Source organism: Thamnophis elegans, chromosome 2 (assembly GCF_009769535.1).
Source record: "Thamnophis elegans isolate rThaEle1 chromosome 2, rThaEle1.pri, whole genome shotgun sequence".
NCBI classification, from domain to species: domain Eukaryota; kingdom Metazoa; phylum Chordata; class Lepidosauria; order Squamata; family Colubridae; genus Thamnophis; species Thamnophis elegans.
The window spans coordinates 36,914,716-36,929,280 of record NC_045542.1 but is presented as its reverse complement, the minus strand read 5'-3'; the positions used below and the strand labels follow the sequence as shown (position 1 = coordinate 36,929,280).

Sequence of the window (14,565 nt, the reverse complement as noted above, 5' to 3'; positions counted from 1 at the left end):
TTTTTAATCTACATTCCTGTATTTGTTGTGAGTCATAAATTATTAATGGCTAATGGTGTGATAGGGCATTAATATGGGGACTTGGTTTCTGCTTTGTCTTTTTGTCCTGTTTATTTAGGGCTTTATATTACAGGGATCCCCCCCCCCCACTAGTTTTAGGATACACAGTGAATATTAAGGTAAGATATCCAAAGAGAAACATTACAGGATTTCAAAGTTTGAAATAATGATAATCTTTACCTAACTTAATTGAAATCATATTTTTGTAGTTCTATTTGTACAGGACTTTTATATTTCTTCTGAATAAGAGCTTCACACAAATCAAGAATAAAAGTAGATTTTTGAAACAGTTGTATATTCTCCATTATTTCAAGTTTCTGTGCACAACTTCCTTTTCATCTGAATGGAAGCTTTGAAGCCTTTTTCCCCCCTACACTGTTATAGTACCTCCATATTACTAAAAATGGAAAACATTCTTATCTACGTAGCCTTTGCAAACAAAAGACCTGACCAGAATTAGTCATAGGTTCAAGATTGAAACAAATGGTAGGAGGATAACCCAATAATTATGTTGTTTTTCTCTGTCTGTGTATACTACTGGGCCGTGGCCTATTTGAAATCAGGCTCTGTGAGGGGGCTCTCTTCTCTTGCACGTAAGTGGAGTTATGCACCTGCATGCCAGCCTGCCACTTATGCGGCCCAATTCCCCTCTCCCCTGTCCAGCCGAGCCACCAAACTGCCTGTTCCCAGTGCTCCAAAGACGGAGACATGAGAGCAGAGGCTGAGTGGGACAAGCGCACCATGCTCAGCTTTGCTGACTCACCAAGGCTGCCTGCGCGGGTCACCTGATCCACTTTTGAAGCATCAAGCAGCTTCGTTGCGTCTAAAGCGCAAGACCGCACCTCCAAACACTTCACTTCTTCACACCAGAACCTTCTGCAAGTGAACAAAAGAATTTGGAGGAGATCTTGCACTCCTTTGCAAAAGTTTTTGGCACGGAGAAGCTTGAAGGAGTGTGAAACTCAGCCCCCAAGCTTTTTCTTGTGTGAGTGGAGCAGAGGTGGGTTTCAGAAGGTCCGGTCCTGTACACGTGCGCCAGATCCAGAAATCCAGCGTGCATTTGCGTACCGGGTGCTCCGGAGGCCCCATACCAGAACACTCCCTCCCCTGGCCTGCCCCCTCCCGCTCGCTACCCCCACTTGCCCACTCACTGCTCGATCGCACCGCTCACCCACTTCCTTTGCTGGAGTGGAGGATTTGGCGTTTGGGAGAAGGCCATGTGGCACACACTTCCTTCTCTTTATCAGCCACCTGATTTCCAATGAGGGGGGAGAAATTCATGCGTTAGAGAGGGAGGAAAAACACATGGATTTCTCTCCCCCCCCCATTGGAAACCAGATGGCTGTCAAAGAGAAGGGTGTGTGTGCTGCATGGGCTTCTTCCAACAGCCGAAGAAGGAATAGGAGGAGAGGATTCGGATGTTGGGAGAAGCCCATGCAACACACACTCCCTTCTCTTTGACAGCTGTCTAAGTTTCCAATGGTAGGGGGAGAAATGCATGCATTAGGGAGGAAAAACGCATGGATTTCTTCCCTTCCTCCCATTGGAAACCAGGCAGCTGTCAAAGAGAAGGGAGCATGCGCTGCAAAGGCTTCTTCCAACAGCTGAAGAAGGAACGGGGGGGGGGGGAGGATTTGGCTGTTGGGAGAAGACCATGTGGTGAGTGGGAGAGGGTCCATGTGGTAGGAGTAAAGTTCAAGACCTTTGCCCTCTCCCACGAGGTCCTTGCAATATTCCCCCCTGCCCCCCTCCCACTTTCACTAGGTTCAAAAAATGTACTATCGGTTCTGTGGGTGTGGCGTGACTTGGTGGGTGTTGCAGGGGAAGGATACTGCAAAATCCCCACTCCAGAGCATGCAATTTGGCAGTTCAAATCTCACTAGGCTCAAGGTTGACTCAGCCTTCCATCCTTCCGAGGTGGGTAAAATGACCCAGATTGTTGGGGGCAAAATGCTGACTCTGTAAACCACTTAGAGAGGGCTGTAAGGCACTGTGAAGCGGTATATAAGTCTAAGTGCTACTGCTATCGCTATAACAAGCCAGACATTCCTAGGAGTTAGATGGGCCTGTGCACTTTCTTATTAACACTTTGGTTTGGCACATGAACGAACACACCCTGACCCACCCATTGGACTTCCAACTGAACTGATAAAATTAAATATAGTCTTCAAGTTAAAAACATCCAGTGACCATTCAAAGTTACAATGATACCGAAAAAAAGTGATTTATGACTGTTTTTCCCACATTGCACTAACCTGGTCATGTGACCAAACTTGGATGCTTGGCAACTGGCTTAAATTTATGAAGGTTGCAGCTTCCTGGGGTCATGTGATCACATTTTGCGACCTTCTGACAAGCAAAATCAATGGGAAACCAGATTTACTTAACCACCATGTTACAAACTGAACTGCAGTGATTCACTTAACAACTGTAGCAAGGAAGGTTGTAACATGGGGCAAAACTCAACAACCTTGCTTAGCAACGGAAATTTTTGGCACAATTTTAAGTCGTGGACTACCTGTGACTGCCACACAACTTTTGGTCCCACCTCTCACCTGCTTGATTGACTTAGGTCCCCTGAGGATGGGGGAGAAGAAAAATAAGACCCCTGCCAGCAAAAGTCAAAACTTCAGTCTCTGTTCTTTCCTCCTCCCTTCCAACCGTTTCTTTGATGCATCTTTTTTTTGGGGAGGGGGGATTTGCACAGCCAATGCTATTTCCCATGGAACAGCTGGTCATCTCTTCTGTTTCCCAAGACCTGCCTGAAACTGGCCTTAGGGCTGTGTGAGACATGACTTCCCTCCTCCCTCTTAGAACTCCCTTCCCCACCTCCTCAGAAGTGGATGGGGAGACTCAGACAAAACCTTGTCAATGAAGGCGGATGTAACTTTTGGATCTCTCTGCTCCGAGAGCTGAAGAGAATCTGGACTATATGTATACCATTCGGATTGCCTCCGTATAATGAAATCCTTCCCTGCAAATTTCAGGGCCAGGATCTTATGTACCATATGCAATTATCTAAAGGGTCCTGGTATCTTCCCAGGGGAGGGTTTGAACCAGAGGTGGTATTCAGCCGGTTTTGGAGAACCGGTAGCAGAAATTTTGAGTAGTTCAGGGAACCGGCAAATAGGTTGGCGCCACCCCCGCTGCCTCCCAGTTGATGGGCATGGTGGGTCTATTGCATCCTCCCAGCCTGGGTCTTCTTTTGTTGCCCTGCACAGGAGAACAGAGCTGGGAAGCAGGTTAGTGGGGTGGGGAGCAGTGTTGAAATTCAATTTTTTTTATTACCGGTTCTGTGGTTGTGGCTTGGTGGGCGTGGTAGGGGAAGGATGCTGCAAACTCTCCATTCCCACCCCACTCTGGGGCCAGTCAGAGATGGTATTTACTGGTTTTCTGAACTACTCAAAATTTCCGTTACTGGTTCTCCTGAACCTGTCAGAACCTGCTGGATTTCACCTATGGTGGTGTGGGAATGAGGATTTTGCAGTATCCTTCCCCTGCCAGGCTCACCAAGCCACAATCACAGAACCGGTAACAATTTTTTTTTTTAAATGTAAAGACAAATCTGGATGTATATAGGTAGTCCTCGACTTACAACAGTTCATTTGGTGACCATTCAAAGTCACAGTGGCACTGAACAGTGACTTATGGCTGTTTTTCACCCTTAAAACTATTGCAGCATCCAGATGGGCGGTTCCACCACAAAACCGCGTTCGACTAAAGCGCGCTCGACGAAACCGTGTAGCTGACGTCATCACAGCGCGACGAAAAAAGCACGCTGCGAACGCTAAAGCTAAAATTAACCCCTAATCCTAAACCTAACCCCCCTAAACCTAATCCTAAACCTAACCCTTAACCTAACCCTAAACCTAACCCTTAACCTAACGCTAAACCTAACGCTAACCCTTAACCTAACCCTAAACCTAACCCTAACGCTTAACCTAACCCTAACCCTAACCCTTAACCTAACCCTAACCCTTACCTTAACGTGAATTGGCTTGCTTTCAAAGCGCTATTTAAAGTGCCCTTTTTTCTCCGCTGTCGCTGTTGTCGCCCTGCTGATGACGTCAGCGACGCGGTTTAATCGGGCGTGCTTTAGTGGAGCGTGGTTTTGTCGTGCCACAAGATGGGCATGTGATCAGAATTCAGATGCTTGGCAATTGACTCATGATGGTTGTGGTGTCCTGGGGTCCTCCTCTTAGCTGATGATCCACCTCGGTGCTCATTGAGGAGAATGACATCTATAAGCCTCTTGGATTTTTCTTGAAGTCTCCTTTCTCCCCTTAAGAGCCTCACCCTTTCTTGCAACCGTTAACAATATTTTAGGTATCAGATGTGTTCCACTCCAAAGCAGGAAGAGCTTCAACAAGACCTGAACCTGATTCTTTTGACCGAATGTGTAGAAAACTCTGAAGTGTTGGATGTTTATTATACTTGTATGCCGCCCTATTCCCGAAGGACTCAGTGCTGGGACAAGATAGAAGATCTTTCTTTTTTTTTTTCAATTTAGAAAATAATTACAGGGATGAATATAGGTGAGGACTGTACATTTGTTTTAATAGCTGAAAACATTTACACTGTTAACTGTTAAAAACAGCTGGGTCATCAAACATTTTTCTCATTCCCTTCAATGAGATTTAATACAAGCGGTTACTTCAGGCTCAAGGAGGAGATGAAGTTCTCTATATATATTTATCTATATTTAAAAAGTGGCGCCTTTAAAAACAAAACAAAAAGTGAAGTAACATACAGCAGGGTAGGGTTCTACTACAAAGTCCTTGGATGTGAGGAATTCAGACACAAAATACAGCCAGAAAGAAAAGAGGCAAGTGGAAGAAAGGAGGTGAGCTCCTCTGAGTTTGCAAGATGGCCTATTACCCCTGTCTGTTTCAACCAGAAATTCAGCTGTTCAGCGGCAAGAGATCCTGTCGCTAAACCCTGGACTCTTTGAAACATTCAAACAACAAGAATGCCTCAACATTCTTGTAAAGAGATGCCATCGAGGTGAGTGTGGTGTATCCACGAGGTGTGTGGATTCAGACACGTATGCAAACACACGGCAACTGCCTACACTGCACAAACTATCAAGCTGTCAGTGCTGTGTACGTGCTTTGAACCTGTTCTTTCCAGAACTAAAAGCTAATCTACCCCAAAGGAAGGGACGTTCTGTTTGCTGCAACTCTTTCCAACTCATTGTCTATGAAACCAATACAATTTAAATTAGTTATCCAGGTGCCTGGATCCTTGCCTTTCTACACCAAGAAAAAGAGTGCAACAATTCAGGCTGGCTCAGTCTGCTGAGCTGCTATTTTATGAAGCCTCTGCCTTTTCGTCAGACTAAGCTAAGGAAAATTGTCCCCCACTCCTTCAACAAGTACTGTACCAGGGAAGGAATTGTTATTCTCCCTCTGCTCAGCCGCACAAGAGATTCTGTAAGCCACAGGCTGGAAAATTTGCTTAGTTCTTATACTCAAAAGCATAATTGGAGGACTTACAAGGAGAACAGACAAACAGCAAAACAGAAATAAGATACAGAGGAAAAGCTTCAGAGACCTCTGTACTTTCCAAATGCTTTTGTCGCTTGCTTTTCTGTTACGCCTGGGCTCTGTTTTCACTGTGAAAGGACAGCCCACTACGCCTGCTTCAGACAAAATGGCAACCCAGGTTATAGTCCTTCCCCATGAACTCTCCAGAGGCTTCAAGATCCACCTCTGGGATCTGTATCGTTCTCTTTGCCTTGACTTTCAACAGGATCTGTGCCCAGCCTTGACTTAGGAACAGCATGGCGTAGACTGAATGATAGCATTAACACTGAACATGGGCTAGTGAGGCATGGCTGTTATTCTCATACTCTGGGAGGCTATGGGGTAGGTCACCATGGGAGTAGTGGCATGGCTCATGGTAATGCCCCCGAGAGGCTGAGCCATCGACACAGCCACCGGCGCTACCGATACAGCTACGGGGGCCATGGATACAGGGGGAGCCATCCCCTGGGCAATGGTCTGAGCCAAAGCTGCTGACAGCGGGGTGATTTCAGGGTTCATAGGAGGGGCTGCGTTGCTCGGGGGTGCTGCCTGCGCTCCAGCGGGGGCTACCAAATCCTGCTGGGAGACGGGACGTGGCTGCAGGGCCTGGCTGCTCAGAGTCGTGTGAGTTTGGGCAATGCTGTGGTTATAGTTGGTCACAGTGCCCACGGTCGGAGCCAGAGTCTGCTCGGTGGCTGTAGCCGTGGAGCTAAGGGTCATCACTTTGGCTTGGTTGCGGAATTGGGCGTTCTGTTCCAAGAGGACTTCGTTGGTGGCCAGGAGGTTGTTGACCTGCTTTTGAGGTCCTCTACTCGTTTGCGGAGCATGATGTTTTCTTCTTCCAGGAGACGATATTCCACCGTGCGCGGACTAGTAAAGTTGTACTCGTACGTTTCAAAGTGGAGCCCATCCACTCGCCTCCTTTTGAGCACAGGGTCGTGGTCATCATAGCATCGGTCAGAGTCATACATTGGGTCATAGGGGTCATAGCGACGCACAGGGGTGGTGATACCCTGTTCCCGGGTAGCCAGGCCCCGGGCGTCGTATTCATAATCCCGCTGCAGATGCTGGAATTTGCACTTGGCCCCACGCTGGCAATCCCCCTTGAGAAAATCTCGGCAGATGGGAACCTCTTCCTTGCTGTTAGGGAGGTCAGCCGGGGACAGGCCAAGCCCGGCCGCCACTTTCTGACGGAGGCGCGGGGGAAGCTCCCCTGTCTTTTTGTAACAGTCTTCGTCCTCTTTGGTGCCATGGATGAAGCGGCAATTGATGCGGACGCACTCCTTGTTCTGAAAGTCGTGGCAGAAGATGAACTCGTTCTTGCTGACCCCCAGGTTGGTCACCTCGTTCATGTCAGGGTGGCGGAAACGGCAACGTTTGCCCCGCTTGCAGACATTACGCAGGAAGTCTCGGCAGATGTCGTCAGCGTTGGCACTTGCCTCATCGCTACCATTACCATTATAGGTGTCACGGTCAGGCATCTTCTTGTCACGGCTGCGTCCTTCAATCAAGCAACTGTGCAAGAAACCAAGTAAGGGATGAAAGGGGAAAGAGGCCATGAACAGAGCTCATATTTTTATTCATTTGTAGTTAGATTTATACATTGCATTTAACCCAGCTTTTAAAAACGTCACAGAATCGATTGACTGGGTGGGTGCAATATTTGTACTTACGTTTACAAACAAGTATGGTTGGGTTAATGCAACACACTAAGCTAAAATCAAATTGTATTATGGATTAGTGAAAAGTGTAAATATCATTTTTTTTTTACCTATTGGTAATTGCCCTGACTGATATTTTATTTCACAGGATTTAATTAGATTACAGGACGGGGGGGCAAGGATAGTTGATGCGCAAAATATACATTGCAACGCTTATTGCAAAGCCTCTCAACTATCAAACGACAATCCGGCCTTCACGTGGTGCCCCCCGTTCCCACCAATCGGGCTCTGTCGACCCTTGGGACTGGCGTCCCCTTGGGTATATCCAGCCGAAACAGCTTCCATGGATCGCCGTATCCATTACAGTGGCGTCAAATTTCCAACAGTGGCGTCAAATTTCCATGGAAGTCGCCTATACCCACGATGGGTGAAGAGGCGTCAAGTACAAGTACAAGTACAAGATTACAGGACCTCAATACCGCTATTTTAATATTTTTCTCCTATTCTGCCGAAGGTAAGGGGATAGATATAGAATTTTATTTTACTATTTCATATCTTCTTTTGGTTGTTTTTATAATTCTCACTTTTTATTTTAACATGTTATATAGGTTGGCTTTGATTATGGTAGTGCTGATTGTGAATCCTACAAAATGGTCACATTATTCAAATTTCCACTATTTAAAATGATATTTCTAGGGAAAATGTGGTAATTGTTTCCAACTCAACAGAAACACGCAGGGAAAAATTCTAAATAGAAACTTTGATATGTTTGTCTATGAAATATAACAGTAAAAGATTAAAAGCGTACTTACAACTTATATTTTTAATAAGTCACAGATATAGAAATATTTGTTATAGCTATAGAAAGCAAAAAGAAAAAAAGGAAAAATTAAAAAAAATATTCTTACCCATTTTCTATATATAGAAAAAGATAGGACATTGATTTCATAATATTTAAGAAAAAAGAAGCTGGAAGATAAGTGCATATCCAAAGCACACCTGCTGATTTCTGTATTCTGCTTTAGCTTGTCCAAAATGACCCTCTCCTTTTTTTTAAAGTTTTCCTCCAAGTTTTCCTTCCTTCCTTTTTTCCCCCATTTTGCACATATGACAATTCACATCTGAAATGCCAGCAGAAACTGCACATGAACTAGCTTCAGCCCTCGCAATAACTGAATTTTGCCTCACAAAATGCAACCTGGAATCAACTTATAATTTCCATTAAGTCAAATACCCCACTAATCACAATCCACCTGCAGTAAGACTATCGTATACATCTTCACACTGGAAGAATATAGCTACTCCATCGTTTTCCTGAATGGCTCAACTAAAGTGGCTAGGTTTAACCAACAGCAATATAAGAATAAATAAGATAGAGGGGGAACAGGCCTTTCTCCTGCTGCATGGACATCATTCATCCTTACAGATGTTACTCAAATTGAAATAGCTTCAAGCATTATAAGTAGAGAAGCATTTCCCTGGGAGCTGGCAAGTGAACGCACTCCCACTGGACAGATTTAAGCAGAGACTTCTAGGGAGTTGTGTGGACCTTTCAGCATTGCAGCTGTTGACAACTGCTGCTGCTGCCACTCATAATTCCCAGACGGTTAAGATATGAAGCAGCATAAGCTGAGTGATACTTCATCTGAAAACAGGCTAAGCACTCCATTCGCATTTGGAAACAAAGGCAAGAAAGACTTCTTACAAGGAGGGGGCATTGGAGGTTGAGCCTGACTTGAGGCTCTGCAGGTTAGGACTGGGCTAGGATGCTGCCAGAGGTTCCACATTCCTTCTATCTTGCTCCCCTTTCCATCTCTATCCTGTTCCAAATGTTGCAACAAATTAAGTTCAGAACTGGCAACCATCAATGCACTTAAATTTTACACTCAGTTGGATCAGCCCCATTCAGCAAATTCTGGATGCAACCAATCAAAATTTAGTTCACCTCTAAATAATAGTCATCTCCAAAATCATGGTCTGCTGCTTCTGAAGCAGCCAAGATAATTGACTTAATTTACATCATTCACATAGTTATGCAATTGAACTTATTCCATCACTTGCATTAACATATTGCATTAACTTTTGCAAATAACGTCAATTTTGAATTTCATTGTATGTGTATACTGCGTATATATATACAATGACAATAAAGTAAGTAATTTATCATTGGCATAGCATCATTTGTAAGTGTAACTTCATATAAATGATATAATTACCTCAATTACATATATAGATTATGCAAATTACTTTGCATATATTCAAATCTAAAGATCTATTCCCCCCAACTGTTATCTGAAATCAAAGCTGTACTAAATCAATGCCATCAAAAGCAAAAAGAATTTGAGTGCTTGTTCTATCATCCATTATTAAGGTCACAATACCATTGTTCATATGAAACTGTAGGAAGGGGAAAAAATCTATCGGCTCAAATGGCACTATTTCAAACAGTGAAAATAGATACAAAATCTTACATATGGAGGAGCATATATATATATACATATTTGAATTATCATATCTTTCCCAGTTTCGAACTGTTTGGAAAAAAATGTGTAAGGAAATTCCCATCCAGAAATCAAATTACAACCATGACACGGTTATTTAAGACCTCTCCATTAAACTAAGAACATTTAATATTTCATTAGTAACAGATATATTTAGACACTTATTTCTAATTGGAATTTTACCTTTGTGATATAATTTTTTCAAACACATTCCAGAGTGGTTTATGGCCCCCAAGACCTAAAGGGAAGAAAAGCAAAAAAAACAAGACATGAAAATCCTTCTATACACATCTAAAGTTGTGCTTGTGCCTATGTAACTAAGTGTGAGAGAAAGATCCACACTTTCTAACACAATCCTAGTCTCAATGTTTCAAATTATCCCAGGGGCTTCTCAGTTTCCAACTTGACAGAGAATACTTGAAAATCTGCTACTGAGTCTTCAATTATTGCAGAGAACAGAATGCTTGAATTTTCTTGATTTGCTTAGTATATGGCTTGTTGTATCACACTTGTACTTAACTAATCTCACACAAACTGAAAATAGGATGTGTTTGGTTTTCCTTCTATAGCTTTTATGCAGAGGAAAGGAAAGCATCACTGAGCAAGCCTATCCATTATATTTTTATCTAGAAATTTTAGGAAACTTTTGAGAAATCCCTTAACATCTAAACATAACATCTAAAAGAACCAACTTACTTTATCATGCCACTGTTGTATACTTTTTTATAAAATAAAAATACTGATTTTATAGTTTGCTAGCATAATGAAAATAACAGTGTCCCCATACACACCTTGCGAGGACAAGAAGCGCAAAGCTGAGGTATACAACCCCATCAAATTTATATTTATGAAGTGAGTCAAATGCTGATGACAGGACATATACATCGGAGCCTTGCATATTTCTTAAAAAGCAGCCTTCAAAACAAAGCTCTTTTGCTTTCAGTGGTGAATGGGAAACCTTACCTAGGGCAGAAACGCAGCGTTTGGACCCTCTAGTTTATTCTTGAGCTTTCTTGCTAATTATCCAATTGTCTTGATCGAGATCTTGAATACAGAACTCAAGTCTCAAGAAGGAAAAGCTTGAAAAATTAAATACAAATTCCCCGAGAGGGAAAGACCGAGGCAGAACTCCGTTCGCTTTGGGGAAGAGCAAAGGACCCTGCTGGGACCACATTAGGAGGGAAGTTGCTGGGGGTCCCTGTCAGAGGCCCTGGGGAGGAGCGCGACAGGACGGGCTCCCGAGGCTCCCAGAGGAGACGGACTTTCGGCTTCTAGGGGGAAATGGGGGACGCAAGAACCCCACGAGGAAGACGATCCCACCCCCACCGACACACACACACACACATACACGCCTCCACCCACTCACCCTCACTCCGACCTCTTCTGCTCCAAACAAAGCGCAACCCCTTCCGGTCACTTCCCCCTCCCTCTTGCCGCTGCCGGCGGAAGTACTCTATGCTTCCTTCTCCAGCCGGGCCGTCGACCGAAATTCCCGGCTGTCAAGGTTGCCACAGCGACCGCGAGTTTCTCTTCTCTCGCTACCGCCCGGTTACTTGAGGTACATTCGACCGGAGTCGCCAGCCAGGGGCGGCGAGAAACCCAACCTCGACGGCCTCCGTATTTTTTCGTGGCGGAAAACCTCTACGCGTAAAGCTCTGGCGGCGGATCTTGTTTGCTGCTGCTCGATCACGGTCTTCTTACTCTCGCTTTTTGCCAGCGACCAAATTCAACCAGGGCAGAGCGTCGTTATTGCGACGTCATCATGATCATCGCGGAAGGACAAGCACGTGGGGTGGAGGGCGATTTTTATAAAATGGGGAAAAGACGAACGTCCAGTATTCCTATGAGCTTTTATAAAATCCTATCTGGGGTCAGCCATCGTTGTCTAGAAAAGGCATCAGTAGCTTTACTAACTCGTACTTGGGAGATCACCCCCACAAGCAAATGCTCCCGTAGGGGATTGTACTTATTTATGAACCAATTTTTAACAAACTAAACATTAATCAATTTTTGAAAAGGAAGATAGTGATTTCCAGGCATTTATACATTTATAGCAGTAGAAATCAGTTTTCCATGTGATGACTCTTCAGAGAAAATTTGTTACATTTCTGAAGATAAGTAAATTACCAGAAACTTTACACTCCTGTTCTTTCCAAACCTCACCATCTTCAGTGTGAATAATGCATGCAAGCATTCATTGACAAAACTCCAAAACTGGCACAATTTTCTATTGAATGGTTATTACCTTCTAAAGTAGAAGTTTGCAATAAATAACTTAGATGCATTTTGGAAATCACTAAGCTTTCTAAAACCATATTATAGCCACGGTTTCTCACAAATGACACACAGGCTTTGAAATCATTAATATCCATAATTGTACTATAGATCAAACTTTTTAAGGAAAACTCAATGTAACATCGGCTTAGGTCAATTATACTGCATTTGACTTCAGATCACTTATGCAGTCTGTTTTCTAGTGCTAACTTACCATCACTCTTTTACAGTGGATATTACTTCCAGAGATATCAGAAATCTATTTACCAGAACCAATTACTATAATAATTTGTTTTTAATACATGCACTGTGTAGGTTTCTGTATCTTGTATGACTTTAAGCCACAAGGTTATCTTGTAAGGAGGACAGCCAATAAATTTATAAATACTATACACATTAAGATTAATCAGGCCACTGGAACAAGCAATAAAGCATATTTTTCAAGTTTTCTAGTTATACCACTTTTGAAGAGAGTATCTGTTCTGCAATGAATAATCACAAACTCATTTGATCTTAGAAAAAAATATGGGACAGATTTCATAGTTTCCAGAAAGAGAAGCCTGCTTCCTCTATTTTAGTATAGTATAAAAATACCCAACGAACATACATGTAGAGCTGAAAGTTATGACTTTTTTTAATGAAGAAATGGTTATTCTAAGCAGAATGCCTTTCCTTCAAAAGCATCTTTTAAAAATCTGAACACCAGAACTGTTATCGTACTCTATTATACAATTATCACAACTCAAAACATCAGCTGCATTATGTAGAATGGTTTACCAAACTAAGAAATACACCATGAAATTAGAAAACCATAAATGAATTTTTCCAAAGTGAAATTGAAATCATTAGTGTCCCATAATTTTGAAAATTTTTACTGAAAAATCAACATTAGAAAGAAAAAACATGTAGAATTCCCCCAAAAAGGGGTTTTTATTTGATACAGTTGCTACATCAAGCCACCAAGGACAAGATCAGTCCAGAATAGTAAAGCTCAGGGATGCCATCCTCAAAGGATCACTGCTCCCAGGCTTGAAGATGGAATCAGGAGTCTTCTAGCAGCAGCAAAGAGAAGGCATTATCTGGAAGTCGGTTTCCCAAGGCTCCACCCTTCCATGCTGTTTTGCAGCTTCAGTAGCACTGTGAATGATGTCTACTTGGACCTCTGCCTCATCTTTCTCCTTTTACGCTTCAGTCTAGAAAAAATAATATTAACTGAAAATCCTAAAGTAATATCACTATTTAATAGTTTAAACTAAGACTCAGGGCATTTCTGTCAAAACACAAGATGCTTGCAAAAATAGAACTTTGAAGACAGCATATAGGATGACTAAATTGAGATATAGAACTTATTTAGATCTCCAGATCCATTTCTGGAGCAAGTTAAGACTGAACATTTCAGGAGACATCAAACAGAAATTCCAATAACCATTATTGCAATATTTAGTTTAATAATTGCTATTTTTCTTCTAATAGAAACTTCCACAGCATAGAAAAAAAGCAAATCCATTATAAATTTCCAGATCAACATGTACAGGTTTGATGATTACTGATTCAGTTTTCTTGGTAGCATTACTGGTGGTTTCCCAGAAATTCTCAGATAGTCCAGCCAATCCAAATCAGCCAATGTCAGCCAGCTGGGGCAGTCACTATCTTTATATTATTTATATAAATAAATATCCATGAAATAATAACAGGAGATACAAAGATACATGGCAATTTTTATTTTTACCTATTCAAGAAACTTATGCTCCTATGAAATATTTAAAGCATTAAAAAAATCAAACTAATCCTAACCCCTTAAAGCCTCCCATCTATAGAAACAGATACATTAATAAACATTGCATGAAATATACTTGGGCACATTCTGCTTCTTTATGTTATCAAGTCTTAAAACTCCTGAATTTATTAAACAAAGATGTCCATTTGTTGGCCCCTGAAATGTTCAGGCTTAAGCTTTTAACCTGTGCAGACATATTGAATATATTATTCATTTAAAACAGTACAGTAACAAGAAACTGGATACAATAGGCACTACAGACACTAGTTTTGAAGTAACCTGTTTCTCGAATGTTGCTTTTAGCAGTCCCCAAACTCTTAACCATTTCTTACTGTTATCAATTCAAGATTAGACCTTGCAATTCTAGTTATATTTCTGCTATCAATTTGACAAAAGTTTTCACATTTGGATGCACAATAGTAAGAATCTCCGCTTCAAGGTAGTCAGTTGCAATCCCAGGTACAAAAGAATATGAATTTGCATAAAGATAGGTTCATAGTTCAAGTCACCTAGTTTCTAAGATCAACCATGAGCTTTGACATACTACTACTTAATTTTAAACAAGCCACGAATAAAAATGTCTTATCAGAGATTGGTTAAGAACATCTAATAGTCTTTTAGAGCAAGCAAACACAATAAAATAAAAACATGCTTACATACCTGCGCATTCGCTTCTTTCGCCACTAAAAATTGTGGGAGGAAAAAAAAATCACATTAGAATTTCTGATTACACCATTGATACAAAGTAATACATTGTTACACATTTA

At 42.2% G+C, this 14,565-nt stretch overlaps 1 protein-coding gene across 1 annotated transcript; it reads right to left on the bottom strand.

The window, feature by feature from the left end:
- Positions 1-5,791: 5,791 nt before the first annotated feature.
- Positions 5,792-10,701, bottom strand: LOC116503839 (zinc finger CCCH domain-containing protein 10-like). The gene is given in 4 exon segments (XM_032210503.1): positions 5,792-6,385; positions 6,388-7,100; positions 9,931-9,985; positions 10,539-10,701. Coding segments are annotated over 4 exon segments (1,365 nt in total). The 5' UTR covers positions 10,633-10,701; the 3' UTR covers positions 5,792-5,882.
- Between the last annotated feature and the right edge of the window lie 3,864 nt (positions 10,702-14,565).